At 35.1% G+C, this 21880-nt stretch overlaps 1 protein-coding gene across 1 annotated transcript; it reads right to left on the reverse strand.

The window, feature by feature from the left end:
* Positions 1-20945: 20945 nt before the first annotated feature.
* On the reverse strand, positions 20946-21350 carry LOC131876504 (sugar transport protein 7-like). The gene has a single exon (XM_059221923.1). It carries the CDS (start codon positions 21348-21350, stop codon positions 20946-20948), a length of 405 nt encoding a protein of 134 aa, XP_059077906.1.
* Between the last annotated feature and the right edge of the window lie 530 nt (positions 21351-21880).

Below are 21880 nucleotides of genomic sequence, written 5' to 3' on the forward strand. Positions count from 1 at the left end.
TCAAGCTCAACCTAATGAAATAGATGAAGAAAGATTGAAAAGGCTTATACCAGGCTTAAGAAGGGTAACTAATGTCCAAAGAAGACCAGACAGTCTACAAGAGAATCAGAGGAATGAACAAGAAGAAATAAGTGATGATAGCTCATGATGAAACATATATTGAAAGTGAGACAGACTCTCATGACTATGAATTCTTATCACTCCATGATTCTAGCCCACCAGAAAGTGTAATATTAAGGAATCAAATAAAGCTTATACAAGATTAAGATACACAAAGTTAGTCAAACAATCAAGTCTTCATGTTATCAGAGTCTACTAAAGAAGGGAGTAATGATTTACCCATAGTGCAATCACACTTGATTGATTGGGGGTAAGAAGGAAAACCAACACTGGATTGGTTTGAAAATGACAAAGCAGTTTCAAAATTTCTAGGAGTCAGAGAGGGATTTCCACAAGGTGATCATAAAGTAGGGTTTGTTATAGACCTGAATAGAATGGCATACTTTGGAGAAGAAAGTACTTTTGTAATAGAAGATAAGGATCAAACTACTCATAATGATAAGAGTGACTTGGGTAATCTTCCTATGGAAAGAGAAAGGTCAACATTACTTACAGAGGAAATAGAAGAAGTAAACATAGCAGAAGGGGAGGTTGTACATAAAATCCATCTGGCAAAGTCACTAAGCAAAGAAGAAAAAGACTGATTCATTCATTTTTTCAAACAAAGACCTATCAACTTTGCTTGGTCGTATTCAGAAATGCCAGGTTTAGACTCCAAGTTAGTGTTGCATCACTTACCTTTGATACTGGGAGTTAAACCTTACAAGCAAAAATTGAGAAAAATGCATCCAAGTATCACATTACTGCTTAAAATAGAACTACAAAAGTTGTTGGATGTAGGTTTTATTAGACCTATTGACTATGTGGAATGGATATCCAACCTGGTACCTATGACTAAGCCCACAGGAGGCATAAGAATCTGTACTAATTTTTGGGATCTAAATAAAGCTTGTCCTAAGGATGACTTCCCGCTACCTAATATCGACATGATAGTTGACCTAACAGCTGGAAATGAGATGCTATCCTTAATGGATGGTTTTTCAGGATACAACCAAATTTAAATTACACTAGAAGATCAACATAAAATGGTCTTTACATGCCCGTGGGGAACATACTACTGGAATGTGATGCCATTTGGTCTCAAAAACGTCAGAGCAACATACCAAAGAGCTATGACAACATTGTTTCATGACATGATCCACAATATAATGGAATATTAAGTGGATGATATATTGGCTAAAACACAAACAAGATAAATTCACCTTGCAGTTCTTACATAGATATTTGATCAGTTGGAACAGTATAATGTCAAATTAAACCCGAAGAAGTGTGTGTTTGGCATAACAACAGGTAAACTCTTAGGGTTTATAGTGTCAAACAGAGGAATTGAAATAGACCCTGCCGAGGTCAAGGCAATCATTGATATGCAACCTCTGTCAACACTTAAACAACTCAGAGGGTTACAAGGAAGACTGCAATCCATAAGGAGACTCATAGCACAGTTGGCAGATAAATGTCACCCATTCCAACATTTACTCGGGAAAGGAGTTACTTTTAAATGGACAGAACAATGCCAGTAAGCTTTCCAAGCTCTAGAAGATTATCTTTTGAACACACTAGTGTTAATATCTCCTACTTCGAGACAACCTCTATTGTTATACATATCAACAACAAACTCAGCTCTAGGAGCTCTATTGGCACGACATGACAAAAATGGAAAAGAAAGAGCCATTTATTATATAAGTAGGACTCTGGTCAGCTATGAGCTTAATTATATCCCCATAGAGCTAGCTTGCTTAGCAATAATCTTTGCATCCCAAAAGCTCAGACATTACATGTTGAGTCATAAGGTACAACTCATTGCATGCTTTGACCCACTCAAGTACCTATTGAGCAGAGCAACATTGATCAGGCGATTGGCTAAGTGGGTTATGATCCTGAGCGAGTTTGATAAAGAATACATAGACAGAAAAGATATCAAAGGAAAAATTATAGAAAATCAATTAGCAGAAGCTCCTTTATAGGACAATCACCCGTTGCTGATAGACTTTCCAGATGAATTTGTGTTTACATTAACTACCTCAGTAATGTGGAAGTTATACATTGATGGGTCATATACAAATTACGGATCTGGAGCAGGGATTCTCTTCATTACTCCTCAAGGGGACGTTATACCTAAGTCATTTAGGATCAATTTCCAATGCACCAACAATATGGCTGAATATGAAGCTCTCCTCATAGGGCTTTGTATAGCTATACAATGGAAAATACAAGAGTTACAGGTCTATAGTGATTTGCAGTTGATTGTAAACTAGGTCAATGATGATTGCAACATGAAGGATGACAAACTCATGCCTTATAAGAAGTTGGTCAAAGATTACAAGGAGCACTTCAGCAAAATTACCTTCGAACAAATCCCAAGGATACAAAACAAGGAGATGCAATGGCAACCATAAGATCTCTTCTGAATATGCCTGCTAATGACACTCAGTCTGAATTCATCATAGAACAGTTGATGCTACCTACATATGAGACTCCCCTATCAGACTATGTATGTGCAATTGTGGGTCCAGAATCACCTTGGTACAATGAAATATATACATATTTACATACTCAATACATATCACCGGATATGTCCATGAATCAAAAGAAGACATTTATTCATCAGGCATCTAGATACACCATTATAGTTGATACTTTGTATAGAAAGGGTTTTGATGGAACTCTTCTCCGATGCCTGGATGAGATTGAGGCACACCTTTCTTTAAAAGAAGTCCATGATAGAATCTATGGGGCTCACCAAAGTGGTCTGCCATTGTCAAAGAAATTGTTGAGAACGGGTTATTACTGGCCAACCATGGAAAAGGACGCTTACAAGTATGTACAAAAGTGTAAACAATGCCAAATGCATGGAGACCTTATTCATGCACCAACACATGATCTTCAACCCATTACGTTACCATGGTCATTTTCACAATGGGGATTAGATCTAGTGGGTAAAATCAACCCTACTTCTTCTAATGGGCACAAGTTCATCTTGACAGCCATTGACTACTTTACCAAATGGGTTGAGGCAATTCCTCTAACATACACCACTGGAAAGAAGATACAAAAATTCATGCTCAACTACATTATATGTAGATACTGAGTTCCAATGTGCTTTGTTACAGATAACGAGCGTCCATTTAAAAATCAGGAAGTGAAAGAGTTGTGTGACAAATTTCACATACAACAGAGATTTGCCACACCATATTATCCACAAAGTAATGGACAAGCGGAGGCTACAAATAAAACAATATTGAAAATTCTTAAGAAGGTAGTCATTGACACAGGAGGCAACTGGCATCTCCAGTTAAATCTCGCTCTTTGGGCTTACAGAATAGGAGTACGCACACCTACAGGAGCAACACCATATTCCTTGGTCTATGGGACAGAAGAGATAGTCCCCGTTGAAATAGAAATATCGTCTCTAAGAGTCTCCTTATAGAACATCATATTAGAGGAAGACTACAAGGTAGCAAGGTTACAAGAACTCAAAACCCTTGATGAAAAAAGACAAACAACATTTAACCATCTACAAGGATATCAAAACAGATTGAGATAGAGTTATAATAAATGGGTCCGCCCACGAACTTTTCAAGTGGGAGACCTAGTACTTAAAGAGAATCAAAGGAACCTAGCGGAACGAGAAAGGACAAGGAAATTCGAACCTAACTAGCTAGGTCCTTTCATTATAACAAGGGTCATAAGAAATGGAGAATATAATTTGGCTACCATGGAGGGAGATCTACTCTCTGACCCTATGAACAACATGCACCTCAAGCGATATTATACCTAAGGGTTGTATAGTTTAGGTTTTATTTTCTGCATTGCATATCATATCAATTAAAAACATCTGCATTACATATAGTTTCTGTTTTAAATGCATTGCATTCTCAGAAGTTTTTGCATTTACATATAGTAGCATCAATAAAACAAGGCAATTGTCCAAGTTTATCATCTGTTTGCATCCAAGAGAAGCAAGGGTCATCTCCTTTCTTTGAGATTCAGAGATGAAGTCTATGAGGTCCTAAGGTCATTCATTTTCAACATTACCCTGTGATGACACTTTACTTATGGTTGGGTAGTAATTTCACTATTTGAGACTTGTTAACCCACAATCTATCAATTCCTATATCTCACACATTAAGAAGATCTCTAATTCATTCTAGACACCTAGTTGATCATATGACTAAGTGAAAAATCTAAAATTTTGCATCAACGTCGCTGTAATTGTCACACCCAAGTAGGTTTCATTACTCACAAATCAAGGCAAGAAAATAAAAAGAAAAAGAGCTATGCCAAATATCTATCTCAAGGCAAAAGAGAAATGATATATAACCAACATATCATGTATACAAATGAGATAAAAAAGCTTGACTATGGGAACATACAAGTAACTCCATCATGGCTATGAACGCCTACTGGCAATGGAGCAATATTTGAGAAATTACAGTCTATAACCTTGTCGGAGCTCTCAAGGCTTGCTGGCAGTGAGGCTCTATTCGGGATGCTTTTGAAGTTAGGATAATTCATGTAGCTAGTCATATAGGATGCTAAGGATCTTTAGTGAACACAAGAGAAGGAATTAACTCATTTGCACACACATGGGAAAAAGAAGATCAAAGTTTCAAGAATCAATGGGGAAGTTTTATTGATATAATTTGGATGTACCAAGGGACCTTAGGGATCGATTGACCGCTTATCTATGAAATGTTTTGCACCTCCATTTCAATTGGTGTATTACAAATGCAAAAACAAACATAGTCAACCTTGTTCGAATAGGAAATGCATCTTCCTCCTGCATATTGCATTCACATAGGTCATGTCAAAAATTCATTTGTCTCCACATACATTCTGCAGATCATCATGTCATATAGGTCTGTACATTGGGGGCATAACTGAAAAAAAAAATCCTAAAAATTAGATAAAGTCCTGAAAAAATCCTAAAAATCAGATCAAGTCTTGAAAAAATCCTAAAAAAATAGATAAAGCCCTGAAAAAATCCTAAAAATCAGATAAAGTCCTAAAAAAATCCTAAAAATCAGATAAAGTCCTTAAAAAATCCTAAAAATCAGATAAAGTCTTGAAAAAATCCAAAAACAATGAAAAACTCAAAATCCAAAAAACATTGAAAATCATAAAATACCAAAAACATCCATATAAGGTCCTCAAAAAATCATCCAAAAACATTCAAATATGCAAAAAAATCATACATAACAACCAAAACATATGAAAAAAGTCCTTAAAAAATCAATAAAAAACATTCAAGTATCGATCCACATAATCCAAAAACATCAAAAAAGCTCTTGGAAAAGAACTAAAAATCAAAAAATCAATCAATTAGAAAAACTTGCAATAAAATGTCTTATGAGAAACAAATACCCTAGCAGATATCTAGCAAACACTTCACATGAAGTTAACAAAGGATACGACTATCCAGTCAAACATTTGCAATCAACTGATCAAACTGTCTTATCAATCATATCATATCCATATCAAAGTGATCATTATCTTGTCTTAAACAGAAGAGGATACACTCGAAATCAAACAGGTCAGTCTTAAATGGGGTCCACAACTTTCTAAGATCAGACATTATCAACCATCACATCAAGCAACTGAGAATGAAGGCACAAGGTCAGTATAGCTGCTGAATTTTGTTTGGGTCAGTCTTTATCTTTTTATCATTTGGTGACAGATATTTTTCCTATCCTACTCAAGGATGTCTACAAATGACTAGAGGAGCTATGATGGGCATTATCTTTTTCTTTGTTTGTTGTTTGTGGTGTGAACCAATGAAATTCTAGGGAAATTGCTCTAGTGGGTGTCTGTGATAAGAGCCTTCACATCAAGGTAAAATCACCACACATACCTTGACCCCTAGCGTAATTCCCAGAATGGAGGGTTCACTCCTTGTCTGCTACGTGTTTGTTTCTATAATGAGATATCTTTGCATCTTGGTTCCTTATACCCTGATGTGCTAAGCTTCATTATTCAATAATAAGGCTCAGTGATGAATATATATTGACGTAATAAAATATGTGATAGGTTCGCGATTCATTCAATTTCATTCTCATTCTCATCTCATTTGCTTATTGATAGTTTGTTGATTTCTCTACTTCTTTCTAAAATCATATTGTTTCTCACATTCTTTCTACCATTAGTTTTTCTTTCTATCATCTAACTAACATTTCTTCAAGGTGTATCTAAGTTAAAATTGGTTCAACCATTATCATACAAAAAAACATTCATATAGATTCATTTGCATTCATATGGATTCATTTGCATTCATATAGATTTATTGCATTAATTATAGAGTTCATTTGCATTCATTTAGCATCATTAATACATACATGTACTTCAATTGCATTCAAAATCATATAGAATTAAATAGATAAGCATCATAAAACTCATAGCATCATATAAGCATACATGAGAAGCAAAACATACATAGATCATTACCAAAACCCACATGTCATATATATATATAACTCAAAAATGATAATGTGTGTGAATATAATAAATAAGCCTGAAGGCTCAGATAACATGATCAACCAACACTGCCTCTATCAGCAGGTGGATCCTGTCCACTAGATCTTGCCCCAGGATGTCGAGGTGGTCCCATAATGCCACCACTGCTAGTCCGCCATGAAGTAGATCTACTTGATCTGCTTCCCATAAACGCAGTGAAGCTAGACTCTCTTTGACCCTCAGGGATGGCTCGCTCATATGCCTGTCTATAATAAATAGCCTCTTGTGCAGCATGCACAGCAGTGAAATACCTATCTGCCTGGTCGCGCGCATCGGTACTTGCTCTAAAAAGCTGATCAAAGGCATCCATGGTAATCTAACATCTCCACACTACCTCATCTCTCTCCCTTTGGAGATGATCTCTCTCAGCCTCAAGGGAACCATAATCTGCATGATAAGTATCTCGCTCGATATCTCATCTAGCGACCTCATCCTCCAAACTTTGGACTCACGCTCTAATAGTCTGCAGCTCATCCTCCTCACCAACCTATCCTATCCCACCCTCTGTAGTAGGCACATCCTCTAGCTCCGGTATATCCTCATCATCACCTCCACTCTCACTGCTTGATGACTCAGAAGAATCACCGCTATCCTCACTGCTAATAGACTCAGTGTCTCCACCAATGTCTACATCCTCATCTCCCTCATCTCCCTCACCTCCTCCCTCATCATCCTCACCTCCTCTCTCAGCTCCACCCTCTCCTCCTCCGTTGGCTCTCTCCCATGCGTCTATCCTCAATCGCTACCTAGGATGCCAAATCTATTGTGCTATAATCAGAATAGCATGATCAGTCAAAGGCACTGGCCTATGCCTAGCAAACCACGCATCATACTCCGTCATCATCCTTGGATCTGCTGCACCTCTACCCCAACCCCAGAGTAATGGCTGTAGAGAATCAAACTTAGTAGAAGCAACATGGGGCTGTATGCAAACACCCCAATCAAATACCTCACGAGATACATGAGCAAAATAAGCAGTAACCACAGGTGTCACCTGTACCTCACCAAACTATCTCAGAACCCGCCCTGGAAGATACATCTCAATGATCCGCTGGGTCTTAAAGGTCCTACCAATAAGATATCTCTACTGTCGGTAGAAAGGCAAGTGCACTTCATCATCAAGCCAATTGGGGCAATCTAAGTATGGTCTCCAAATAAAATATTGCAATATGTCAAACTGATGTCTCTAGTACAAGGTGTTCCCTGAACCTCTGTGTCTGATACCTGTTGTATGCCTGAAAGCATAAGGCTCACTAGGCTACAAATCAACATGAATAACAGGCCTAGCAATAGAAATGTGCTACCATGCCCATGTCTAGAGCAAAGTAATACCACAACTGATAGAATGGTATCCAAGATACACAATACCATGCATCTAATAGTACAACATGACTAGTAGACAAGGACCCCAAGCATATAGTTGACGATGCACAATCATGTCATGGAGCACTCTGCCCCATCCAACTAGAAATCCATGACCTTGTCTGTCAGGTGTCAGTAAACCACCGACAACACCGCATAAAACAATAGTCAGGTCATCATAGTCTAATCGAGCCCAAGGGATGTCATAACGGCCACTGATCTGCAAGTCCTGTATCTCACACTCGAAAAGTGCACATAGTCCAGCAATGCCATCATCATGGTCATATACAACTCTCTAACCATGAATCGGAATATGCAGTATACGCCATACATCCTCTAAGGTAATTGATGCCTCACCAGTCAGACAATGAAAATAACAAGTCTCAGAATGCCACCGCTCTATCAAAGCTGTAATCATGGCCCTATTGGTCGTAACCTCTGGCAAATGTAAAACATGATAAAGACCAAGCTATTGGATATGCTCGATCTCCTCATATGGTAAGTCAGCTCGAAGATCAAATCCACTAGGTCTGCTCTGTCGGTAGTATAATACTCCAATGTTCTCTTGCAACGAGAAAATATTCAAAATATCAGATATTGGATCCCAAAAAACAAAAATATTTCAAAACGCATGACAAAAAAAATTACACATGCAATGAATGTGTAATAGTTATGACTAATGCAGAACAATTATGACTCTTCCATGATATTTAAAGCTAATGCGTAATGATATGAGCTCTTGCGTAACAATAAACACTTATGCATAAAGAAATGATCGAATGCGGCATGATAAACAATAATGCGTAACACTTACGATGCATGCGTAGCATTTAGAACGTTTGCGGTACATTAATGACGAATGCATAAACATCGACAAGTGATTGCGTGACACAGTGCAAAAATTGATCATGGAAATTTTTTTGGAAAATAGCATAAAACAAGCATAAATCAAGAAAGAAATTGGAAAAATACCATGCCGCCAGTCCCAGGAGGTCTCTGATATGAACGTACTTGGTCAGACAAGTGCAATCGAGCTCTATAACCAGCCATGATGATCAAATACTCAGAAAAAAAGAACACAAATTACAAAGAAAACCAAGGAATTACCAAATTACAAATGAGCAAATGAAAACCTAAAAATATCTATTTATAGCTCAAAATTAGGGTTTTTTTTGACACCTCGATGCCTATGGTCCCTGCCAGCTTCAAACACCTTGTAGCCTACTCAAATGATCTTGAAATCGCATGAAATTTTACATGCTTTCTCATTAAACTGATATCGAAAACATGGTCTCAATTTTGGAATTTTCCGACCACCTTTTCCAAGGAGGCATATTTATACTATACAGCAGTACCAAGGCATACTGGGGCAGAATTTTTCATTTTCTTTGAAACAATGTCATTCTGACTTTGTCTCAAAGAGGGGCAAATGTAGACACCTAAAAATGTCTCCTTGATCATGTACTAATTATTCCTCTAGTTAGTTAAATAATTCTTTAATTCTTTAATTAATTTAATTAATCATATTCTTCTAAATTCATATTTCCTCATAATCTTACTAATTATTCTATTTCTATCTCTAATCATTTAATCATTTTAACCCTTTTCTAAATATTAATTAAATATTTATTATTTAATTAATTGCAATTTAATCCTTTAAATTAAAGTCCATTTCTAAATAATTAAATAGTTTCTTTAAATTAATTAATTAATTAATTAATTCTTCCATTTCCAAATCCCCAAATTCTAATTTTATTTAATTTCATATTCTTCTAATTTCTTCCAAATTTAATTACATGTGCATGATTTCAAAAACCAAATTGAAAATCAAAGTCAAGTTCTAAATATATTCAAATACTAAATTGAATTAATAAATTCAATTATTTGAATTAATGTCTCACGCAAAGATTAAATTGAAAATCTAAGTCTAAATGAAAGCACATACTAAATTAATTAATTAAATCATTTATCTCTTCAACTTCTATTTCCATCTTTTAGTTAGCTTTTTCTAAATTAAGCTTTTTGTGTCATCCTCTTTATTTCCTCCAATCATTCTTTTTCTTCCTTCAATCAACTTTTTCTCAATCAGTTGACTCAATTAATCTATTGAATCTATTGAGTTTCACTCATACAATCAGCAGTTCAACTATCAATTTTCATGTGAGCTCACCTAAGTTCCACCTCTTGATCAATTTGTTCCACCTTTCAATCAATCCTCTCCAATTTTCTATAAATTGAGCATCCAATCTCCATTTTCAATAATCACGAACTTTGAATCTTTTTGTCACTTGCAGGTTACCAGCGCAATATCTGAGAGCCATCATACTATTAGGTCCTGGAGACAACTGAGAGCGGGGGTGAATCAATTGTCAACTAAATTCAAACCAAAAATAACTTAACCAACTTAATGCTTAATACCGGTAAACCAGTTAAGTATGCCAGTAGACAATGTTAACAGTTAATTGCTATACTGGTAAAGATTAATGCATGAAACATAAAGACAAAGTCATCCACAACACATAACACCAATATTTGTACGTGGAAACCCTGTAAGGGGAAAACCCACGGTGGGAAACCTTACCCACAATCAAATGATACTACTACAGATAGTAAGTGTACATAAATGGGGTTTGCACATGCAGAAAGGCCAAGTGCCTAGAGCTCACTGGTCAATCACAAAATGGGAGTCACACTGACTACAATCGGATGGTTAAATCCAATAAGAATGTACTGCTCAAAATATCATCTTCATATGTTGGATTCAGTACCGGTGTAATGCTAATATGCTTTCACAAAAACCTAGCTTCACCTTCAAATGATGTCTTCATGTATAGCTCTGCTTAATCTCGCATATACCTTCACACAATCCTTTTTCGCATTCCACATTTGATCTTACAAATAAGATCTTACATTTATACCATAACCTAAGACCAATTTTAGAAGGTCAGCTCTACAAGATATTACAATAAAAACATTTTACAAACAATATAATATCTGATGCAATAACCAATTGAACATGTCGGCTTAATGCAATTACAACAATAATTAATCATCTCCATAGCGTGCCATGTTGATCTGGAAAAGATAAACCTGCCGGTGTAACCCTAGACCTATTTGTCGGTAACAGTAAATATGCAACTATGAATATACCAATGATTAATTCATTAAGATAATATGTCCACTCAGTGTCTTCAATATTACCAAGGGTTTTCCATATCATTCCAAGTGTCGGTGATCATTATATCCTGCCTATGAACCATATACCAGTAACTGTGCAATAGTTGCTTGTCGGTGAATGTTGTTGGATCTCCAAAGTGCTAGTGTTTTAGTAGGTGTTGACATCAATGACAAAACCATACCAAAATACCAACAATCTCCCCATTTGGCATTGATGGCAACACAAGATGGAAAAACCATCAAAGTGCCAAAACATAAATGCCAAATACCAAAAACCAACAATCTCCAGAAAAGATTATAACCAGAAATCAGAGAGTAATAATCTCTCCCCTTGGGAGCAACATGTGTTTTTCAAAGTTTTTCAATACCAATCTCTCCAAAAAGATAATGTGTTTTTCCATAGAGATCTCTCCCCTTTTGACATCAAATGCCAAAGTCATATACAAAATACCAATCAATTCAACATACCAACTACTCCCCCTGAGAAGTAGCTTCCTCATCAAAGACCGGAGTAAAAGATTTCTCTGTTAATTCTGTCAGTTGATGATAATCATCAACTATCTAAGTCTCTACTGGTGGTGGTATGACTCCAAGCTGATCTCTGAGATATTCAAAAGTCTCCTTAGGCAAAGGTTTAGTGAAAATATCTGCAAGCTATTCTTTAGTATTCACATAAACTAGTTTTATCTCCTTTTCTTCAACTTTTTCCCTTAGAAAATTCAGTTTGATAGAAACATGTTTTGTTTTAGAATGTAGTACTGGACTCTTAGATATATCAATTGTTGCAGTGTTATCGCAATATATAGTAATAGGTTTCTTTCATTTTACCTTTATGTCTTTCAACAATTTCTTAAGCCATAGTACATGTGTACAGTTAGTTGTTGCTGCAACATATTCTGATTCTGCTATTGATAAAGATGTACAACTCTGTTTCTTACTTAACCAAGAAACTAATCTGTTTCCAAGAAAGAATGCTCCATCGGTGGTTCTTTTCCTATCATCCACATCTCCTGCCCAATTTGCATCTATGTATGCACATAGATCAAAGTTTTCATCTCTAGGATACCATAATCCAAGATTTATAGTGCCTTGTAAGTACCGGAAAATCCTTTTTATTGCTGATTCATGATTTTCTCTAGGATTACTTTGAAATCTTGAAACAATACATACTGCATTCATAATATCAAGTCTGGTTTGTGTCAAATACAATAAACCTCCTATCATAGATTTGTATCTAGTTGTATTAACAGATGTAGATTCATCCCTTTGAGATAATTTGTCATTTGTAGTCATAGGTGTGCTTACTGGTTTAGAGTTCTCCATCCCAAATTTATTTAGTAACTCTTTTAAGTACTTGGATTGACTCAAGAATATACCTTTATCAGTCTATGAAATCTACAATCCTAAAAAGAATTTTATTTCACCAATCATAGACATTTCAAATTCTTGCTGCATTTTAATAGAAAATTCCTTACATAATCCATCTTCTCCTCCAAAGATTATATCATCAACAAATACTTCTATAATCAAGATGTGATCATTAGTTATTTTGTAATATAAATTGTTGTCTGCATTTCCTCTAGTAAAACCAATCTTTAAAAGATACTTATCCAATCTTGCATACCAAGCTCTTGGAGCTTGTTTTAATCCATACAGAGCTTTTCTTAACCTGCAAACCATATCATTGTCATCTGTCAAAGAAAATCCATCAGGTTGTTCAATGTATACTTCCTCTTCAAGATCTCCATTCAAAAATGCACATTTAATAGCCATTTGATAAACTTTGTAGTTCTTGTGAGTTGCAAAAGCCAAGAATATCCCTTACACACTAGTCTTGCTTTATTTCTGACAACCTTACCATCTTCATTAAGTTTGTTTCTGAATACCCATTTGGTTCCAATTACATTTTTATCTTTAGGCTGGGGAACTAATGTCCAAGTGTTATTTTTCTCAATTTGTTCTAATTCTTCTTCCATAGCTTTAATCCAAAATTTATATTCACATGCCTCATTAATAGATGATGGTTCAATTTGAGAAATAAGACATACCTCTTCATTTGCCAATCTTCCTCTTGTCATAACTCCTTTAAATTTGTTTCCAATTATCTGATCTTTAGAATGATTCAATTTTACATACCGAGGTGTCTTTGTTTGTTGTTGTTCTTCAATTACTGTGGAATCCTCAAATGGTACTGGAGTAGCTGGATCTTCATTCTATACTGGTGGATTCAGTGTAGGTTCATTTGTCAAAAATTTTGTTGCCGGTTCAGAGTCTATATACCTTGAAGTTCCTCTGAATTGTTCATCAATCTTTACATTTGTACTCTCAACAATTTTCTAGAATCTTTTGTTAAAACATCTATATGCTTTTCTCTTAGATGAATAACCAAGAAATATTCCTTCATCACTTCTAGGATCAAATTTGTCAATATACTCATCTCTTCTGATATAACATTTACTTCCAAAAATTCTGAAATACTTAAGAGTAGGAGTATTACCAAACCATAGTTCATGAGGGGTCTTACCGGTTTCACCTTTGATGTGAACTTTGTTGAATGTATAGACTGTTGTGCTGATTGCTTCTCTCCAATATACATGTGGTAGGTTTGCTTCTGATAACATACTTCTTGCTGCATCCAAGATAGTTCTATTTTTCCTTTCAACAACTACATTCTGCTATCGTGTCCGAGGTGTTGATAGCTGTCTTCTGATTCCATTCACTTCAGAGAATGTATTAAATTCCTTAGATGTGAATTCTCCTCCTTGATCTGATCTTAAACATTTGAATTTCTTACCGATTTTATTTTCAACCATTGCTTTGAACAGTTTGAACTTTCCAAGTGCTTCTGATTTTTCTCTGAGAAAAGTAACCCAACACATTCTAGAATAGTCATCAATGATTAGCATGAAATATCTATCACCTTGTAAGTTTTTAGTTCTAGCTAGACCACATAAATCAGTGTGAATCAAATCAAGAGCATTATTGGATTTTTCTGGAATACTTTTGAAACTAGCTCTAACTTGTTTTCCAAATTGACATTCCTTACATATTGTATTCTGAGGTTTGACAATTTTAGGTAGATCTCTAACTGCCTTAGTAGTACTGATCTTGACCATGCAATCAAAGTTTACATGACAGAGTCTCTTATTCCATAACCAACTTTCATCTATATGTGGAATCAAGCATGTCTTTTCACTGTTATTCAAATGAAAGATATTACCTCTAGTCTGATTACCGGTTGCAATTTCTAAACTAGTTCTATTCATGATTTTGCATTTTCCATTCTTAAATTGTAATTGAAATCCTTTCTCAACTAATTGACCAACACTTAAAAGATTATTCTTTAATCCTTCAACATAGTAAACATTGTCAGTGTTATGCTTACCATCAAGAGATATTGTACCCTTACCTTTGATTGAACAAGCTTTGTCATCTCCAAATCTTACTAAGCCTCCATTTTATTCTTGAAAGTTCAAGAATTTACCTTTATCTTTTGTCATATGATGTGAGCATCCTGAATCAATGATCCATTCATCCTTTACTTCAACTTTAGCTGCTAGGGCTTGTTCTACCGGTTGAGTAGTAGGTGCCGATTGATCTTCTGTTATAGCGAAAAAAACCCATCCATTGTCTATTGGATCCTCATCAGAATCATCAGTCACACCTTCATCAACAATGTAACAAGATTTGTCTTTATTCTTCTTAAATCTGTATCTTTGATATAAGGGGATTAGGCTTGTATGTTCTTCTAGCTTCTTCTCTTAGTCTAGCATGTCTATCAGGGCATCTCGAAGCCATATGACCAATCTTATTGTAGTTAAAACATTTAAAGGGTGCTTTACCTTCATACTTACTTCCAACTGGACCTTTAGGCATTTTTCTTGCAAATAGTGCTTCAAGTTCTTCAAGTTCTTCATTTTCTTTCCTACTTTCTTCAAGTTCTCTTGCATAAAAGGCTTTCCAATCAGATTTGTCAAATGATGGAGCAAATAATGTTGATGCTTTAAAGGCCAAATCTATCTTTATAGTAGCAACAAGACCAAATTCTTCAATTTCAAAAGATGAAAGTTTTCCAATCAATGTATCCCTAGTTGCTGATGTATTAGGCATTGTTCTCAACTCATTTATAGCAGTAACCTTCATTTTGTATGTCGGTGGCAATCCTCTTAAAACTTTTGAAACAATTTCATCATCACTTAAGGTTCCTCCACAACATTTAATACCCAAAACAATTTCATTTACTCTTTCCATAAAAGCAGAAATCCTTTCATCTTCTTCCATTTTCAGATGTTCATACTTGACCCGGAAGCTTTCAAGTTTTGCAATTTTGACTGTCGAATCTCCTTCATTCAGTGTTTCCAAATGATCCCAAATAGCTTTAGCAGTAGACCTATCTAATAGTCCCATGATTTTTTGATCTGATAATGGACTCAAAAGTGCTTCTCTTGTTTTGCAATCATTTTCCTCATCTTTTGTCAAGTTAGCTAGACTGGGCTGACCAGGTACAACAATGGTATAACTATTCTTTGTAACTTCCCAAATGTCTTTTCCAATGCAATTCAGATGTGTCTCGATTCTGATCTTCCATATGCCATAGTTGGTTCCATCAAGTTTAGGATTGTCCTTCCTGAAATATTTAGTAGACATTGGATCTCCTCAAGCTGTTAAACTTCTGCAAAAGAGGACTATGCTCTGATACCAATTGTTAGGTCCCGGAGACAACTGAGAGGGGGGGGTGAATTAGTTGTCAACTAAATTCAAACCAAAAACAACTTAACCAACTTAAAGCTTAATACTGGTAAACCAGTTAAGTATGTCAGTAGACAGTGTTAACAATTAATTGCTATACTGGTAAAGATTAATGCATGAAACATAAAGACAAAGTCATCCACAACACATAACACCAATATTTGTATGTGGAAACCCTGTAAGGGGAAAAACCACAGTGGGAAACCTTACCCACAATCAGATGATACTACTACAGATAGTAAGTGTACATAAATGGGGTCTGCACATGCAGAAAGGCCAAGCGCCTAGAGCTCACTGCCCGATCACAAAATGGGAGTCACACTAACTACAGTTGGATGGTTAAATCCAATAAGAATGTACTGCTCAAAATATCATCTTCATATGCTGGATTCAATATCGGTGTAATGCTGATATGCTTTCACAAAAACCTAGCTTCACCTTCAAATGATGTCTTCATGTATAGCTCTGCTTAATCTCGCATATACCTTCACACAATCCTTTTTCACATTCCACATTTGATCTTACAAATAAGATCTTACATTTATACCATAACCTAAGACCAATTTTAGTAGGTCAACTCTACAAGATATTACAATAAAAACATTTTACAAATAATATAACATCCGATGCAATAACCGATTGAACATGTCGGCTTAATGCATTTACAACAATAATTAATCATCTCCATAGCATGCCATGTTGATCTGGAAAAGATAAACCTGCTGGTGTAACCCTAGACCTATTTGCCAATAATAGCAAATATGCAACTATGAATATACCAATGATTAATTCATTAAGATAAAATGTCCACTCGATGTCTTTGATATTACCAAGGGTTTTCCATATCATTCCAAGTGCTGATGATCATTATATCCTGCCGGTGAACCATATACCAGTAACTATGCAATAGTTACTTGCTTGCTGGTGAATGTTGCTGGATCTCCAAAGTGCTAGTGTTTTAGTAGGTGTTGACATCAATGACAAAACCATACCAAAATACCAACACATACCACAGAGAGGAGAAGAGCAATGGAAGCAATACACGATCTTGGGATAGGGAGTTTTGATTTGATTTGATTATTTTAATTCCTATTTGCTTGATTGTGTTATTTCATTGTCTATTTGTTAAGATTCTTTCATTAGATAGGGATTCGTGATTTCTCTTGTTTCTAATTGATTATTTTGTTTTTTAAGATGAATTCTAACACACGTATACACCTTTCTTTTGACCTTCAACAGAAGTGCCTCTAATAATCTTTCTTGATTCTCTATTTTTCTGCTCTTCACTTTTGTCTTTTATTTTTCTTTAATCTCCTCTTCACCCCTAATCATTTTTTATTTTGTCTCTTATGTAGTTTTATGCCTACTTGGGCAACATTTTATGCGTACCTACAAAAATGGCTTCGTTGCGGCCTCCTATATTTTCTCTATTCTTTAACCTCTATTTTTTATAGAGCAGCTTCATCTGCACACCTCCTATTTTTTGTTTACTTACACCTTCAACAACTACCCATCACCTCTAACTTTACTTCTATTTCAACTACGTACCCTAAAGATTTTCCCTCCAGAAGGGAAATTCAAAAATAATCTTCTTTGAGCCACTAAATGATATTTCTTGTCTATTCTATTTAGATTGGTAGCCTACCATATTGAATGCCACTTTCCTTGTTTTCTCAACAACCTCTGTGATCCGGTCTTACTTTACACACAATCCTCATTTGGGAAGTGATCGATCAACTGCAACACTGTTCTACATTTACTCCATTTCTTGTTTGTTGTGTAGACTGAAAAATAATCTATGATTCGTATGCTCTTAAATTCATGGACCTGTCAACAAATATTCTACTCATATATCCTTCACATGTCACTTAGTCACATGGTGGATGGTGGGGCACATCAACAAATCCCTCTGCTCACAAAAGGTCCACGTGTAAAAGAAATCCATGTTGGATTCACAGGCGGCGTGCTGAGCTTGGTGTATCCAGTGGTATGACTAACATCACGTGCTATGTGCATCTCCTTATTTTACCGCAGTTCTGAAAGTAGTTGGGTGGTCACTTCATGTGAACCTACGGAGTTGTGGAAGTTGATAATGTGTTGACCGTTGACTACAGGATCGTGGTGATAATTTAGCTAACATAATGTGTTATGTGCACTGCATACCATCCACTTAGGTCGAGGTGGGGTCCACCCACCTAATCAATGGTTATCGTTGCACCATGGCCTCCTTTTCTCTTTCACATAATCTACCCATGGATGAACACCCACTGTTAGATCTATTAGCGATAGAACTTTTCCATGTGGATGTTTGGAGATCATACTGATAACACGATGTGTTGTGCTATCCCTATAACAGTGCATGACTAGCACATGTTATTGCATTAATGCAACTGCACTTTTTCTGAGTTAGATTTGTTTGCCCAAAGATTTCACCACTCTATAGCCTCCATCTTCTTTGTCCAAAAGCATGACCAAGTAAACTTCCAATTTTCATCTCTATCTTTTCTATGGCCTTTCACAAAATGTCTTTGTTGAATCCATGCTTGTTCAACCTGCACATATACACAAAAATCTTCTCACCTTTGTCAAACTAAGACAACACTACCTCTATCAATCTAATCTGCACAAACTTCCATGCTTGTCATCTTTGTCTTCCTTGCATCTTTGTCTAGTGGTTGTAAGGCTATCACTTTGCACTTTCTCTATCAAGCTACACTTGTTCTATGTGGCACTTATCATCTCTACATCTTTTTCCAATGCATCTGCTCAATTGTTGATATCAATGACAATCTAATGCAAACAAGGTGCGGCTCACTACTAGTTGGGGCTCACTGCCTAAGAACAAAAAGGCTCACTATCAGATAATAGGCTTACAACCGAAATACAAAAATTAAACTATTAGAGTTGCATTTACATATGCATGAATTACAATTTTCTTGAAGTGCATGTTGCTTTTTACATCCACTGTACATACACTGCATAATAATATCCACATCTACAAAGTCTTCACATATGCATTATGTACACAATAGTTGTTTTTCAACAACCATATCTCTAACTTGCAAAACAAATGGTTATATATATCTGCACCAAATATTCTGGTAAGTGGGCTCACATGCAACAACTAAATGTCTTCATAAGATGTCGTCTTCAATCTTCATCCAAAAGACCTTGTAGAACACGCCTTCAATATATCTGGATAGGACTGGATAGGACTGGATCCAAACTTGCCTAGTAGATATTCGCCTTCATCATGTTCGGATGGGACCAAACCCAAAATACCTTTCGATAAAGTAGATACTGGACCTCAAAACTACATGAAGTAAACATACATACATTGCATGACAAAGGAGCTAAGAAACGGATCAATAACATAAACTGAAACACACAGCCAGACCAAAACATACATGCCAAACCAAACAACATCAATGACAACAAGCTAACACTAATATTATGGACCATGTTGTTGTCAATGAGTGGGGAGAAGCCAAATGACCCTTTTCTTCATCCATGATAAGGGTCATTGATCTTGTTACATATAGTTTTGCTATGTTTTGTAATATTTTTATAGACTTTTGTTCCTACATGATACATTTTAGTAAATACTTTAATATTATTGTTATTTTGAATGATGGTTTTTTTTTTGTTATAAATTTGTTATTCTAATTATTAAGTCATGAGAACTACTTCTTGAAATGTATTAGACTGATTATACCGTCAAAATGTATCATTTAGTCATACAATTCAATCTCACTTGACTTCTTTTTATTATTTTTTCTTAGAAATTACTCTAGAATTTTGTCTCATAATTCTTCATGAGCAATAAGTCATCCTTATAATTTTAAAATTAGAATTTTTATCTTTCCATATTTATTCATCTATCACCATTTTCTAAAGTTTCTTACAAAATAAAAAAGATTCAACATAAACACTAGATCATTCATTTTTTATTATAATTTTATTTAAAATTTTAAAATATAAAATTAAATATTTATTTTTTTATATATCAAATGAGGGATTAGAATCATACCATATTATATTAAAATTGAGAATTCAAAATTAATACATAATAAGTTTCTTTGTATGTATACCATCAAGGTAAGGCTTAAACTAAAAGACAAGTGAGGCAATTAGAATTACTGAAATATGCTTCCTTGCAATCTAAGCATTGTCTACAATGTCATTTACTTTAAGACACTATTAAAAAAAGGAGAACAACCATATAATTATGGGAATTTCCTATACTATGAACATGACATTAAATAGAAACATATGATTTGTCAAAACTACCATTGTGGTCAAGGTCATAAGTGCCATCTACCTTCTTTTTCAAGTCTGGACACTTCATAAAGAATTCTTACAAAAGTTTAACTAGTTGGGGATGACCCCACACCATAGCGGTTAGCTGCAAGCCTCTTACATGGGAGGTCTTAAGTTCAAATCTCAAAGCACTGTTCAAAAAAATAAAAGAAAGAAGTTTAACTAGTTGCCACATCGAAGAAATGATCAATGGACAAGTTTTAATTAATAAGATGACTTTTTATTTTAAAAAAATATTAAATGGACCGAAGCCGATAAGATGTACATATAAATAAAATAATTTTGATATTTTAATATATTTTCGTAATAGATATATTTAAGATATCTATACTAACCTATTTATATTAAGATATTATAAAAATTGAAAAAAATAAAAAATAAAATAAAATTCTTATAAAAAAATAATTTTAAAAAATATTAATTTATGCACAATCTTTTATATAATCTTAATATTAAAAAACCAATAAAATTGTATAAAAACCTCATAATATACTAAAATTAAAATTTTTCCTTAATCTATAAATATAAACATATATAACATAAGAAATGAAACATAACATTTACAACTTCTAAATAAAAAACACTAAATTCAAATACTCCACATATCTTAAAACACACACAGAAATAAAATTTATACAAACAAAAATTGAAAAAATAAAGATCCATTACATAAAATTTATTATCAACAATGTTGACAATCCCCTAGCCTAAAAGCCCTTGTTAACCCCATTATTACTTTCCATGTATTTAGCCTGGTCATCATCATCCTTGATAATTCTTTTCCAGTACCAGTGCTTCTCCCATTCAAACCTCGTTTCTTTAATGGGAATGCCCTTTGTTTCAGGAAGAACTAAGAAGATAAAAACGCTCATGAGGAATACCGGGCTTGCAAAGAGGAGGAAAATGCCATAATTCAAGTTGCAAAGGAGCACCAGAAACAACTGTGCAATAATGGCGGTAAACAAGAGATTCATGCTAACCACCATGGCTTGACCTGCTGAGTGAGTCTCCAATGGAAATAATTCACTGGGAACCAGCCACCCTAGCGGGCCCCATGACCACCCAAATGCTACAGTGAATAAGCAAATCAGTAAAACAATTCCCACGACCATCTAAAATTGCTAGTCCTCCATCCAAACCTTCCAAGTCTATTCCTCCATTACCTTCTTCATCCATTTTGGGCCCTTATGTCCCAAAATCCCAAGCTATTCCTCCATCCAAATCTCAATATCCAAAATACATTTTTCCTCCATCAATCCACCACCCATCAAGGTGTGTGCCAATGTCAATCTTGCCTTCGTTTCCGTCCACTGAAGCCCAATTCTTCCAATACCCTATCGATTATCCAATGCATATTTTCCATCCTTCGATCCCTTTGATCCAATCCTTTGCATAAATCCTCACCTTAATTTCATCTCATTTTCCATGTCCTTATCCTACCAATGTCTTTGAGCATACTTTTAAAGGTCATGGTCCATTTTTTTTCAAGGCTACTGTCCAAAAAAAAAAAAGATGCTTGAGTCCTTTTTCCATCCCCTATCATGTGTCCATCTTTTATTGAAAAGGTCAAAATACAAAAATAAAAGTGAAAAGAAAAAAAAAAGTGAAAATAAAAAAAGACAAAAGAAAAAAATAAAGAAAA

Source organism: Cryptomeria japonica, chromosome 6, assembly GCF_030272615.1.
Source record: "Cryptomeria japonica chromosome 6, Sugi_1.0, whole genome shotgun sequence".
Classification (NCBI taxonomy): Eukaryota; Viridiplantae; Streptophyta; class Pinopsida; order Cupressales; family Cupressaceae; genus Cryptomeria; species Cryptomeria japonica.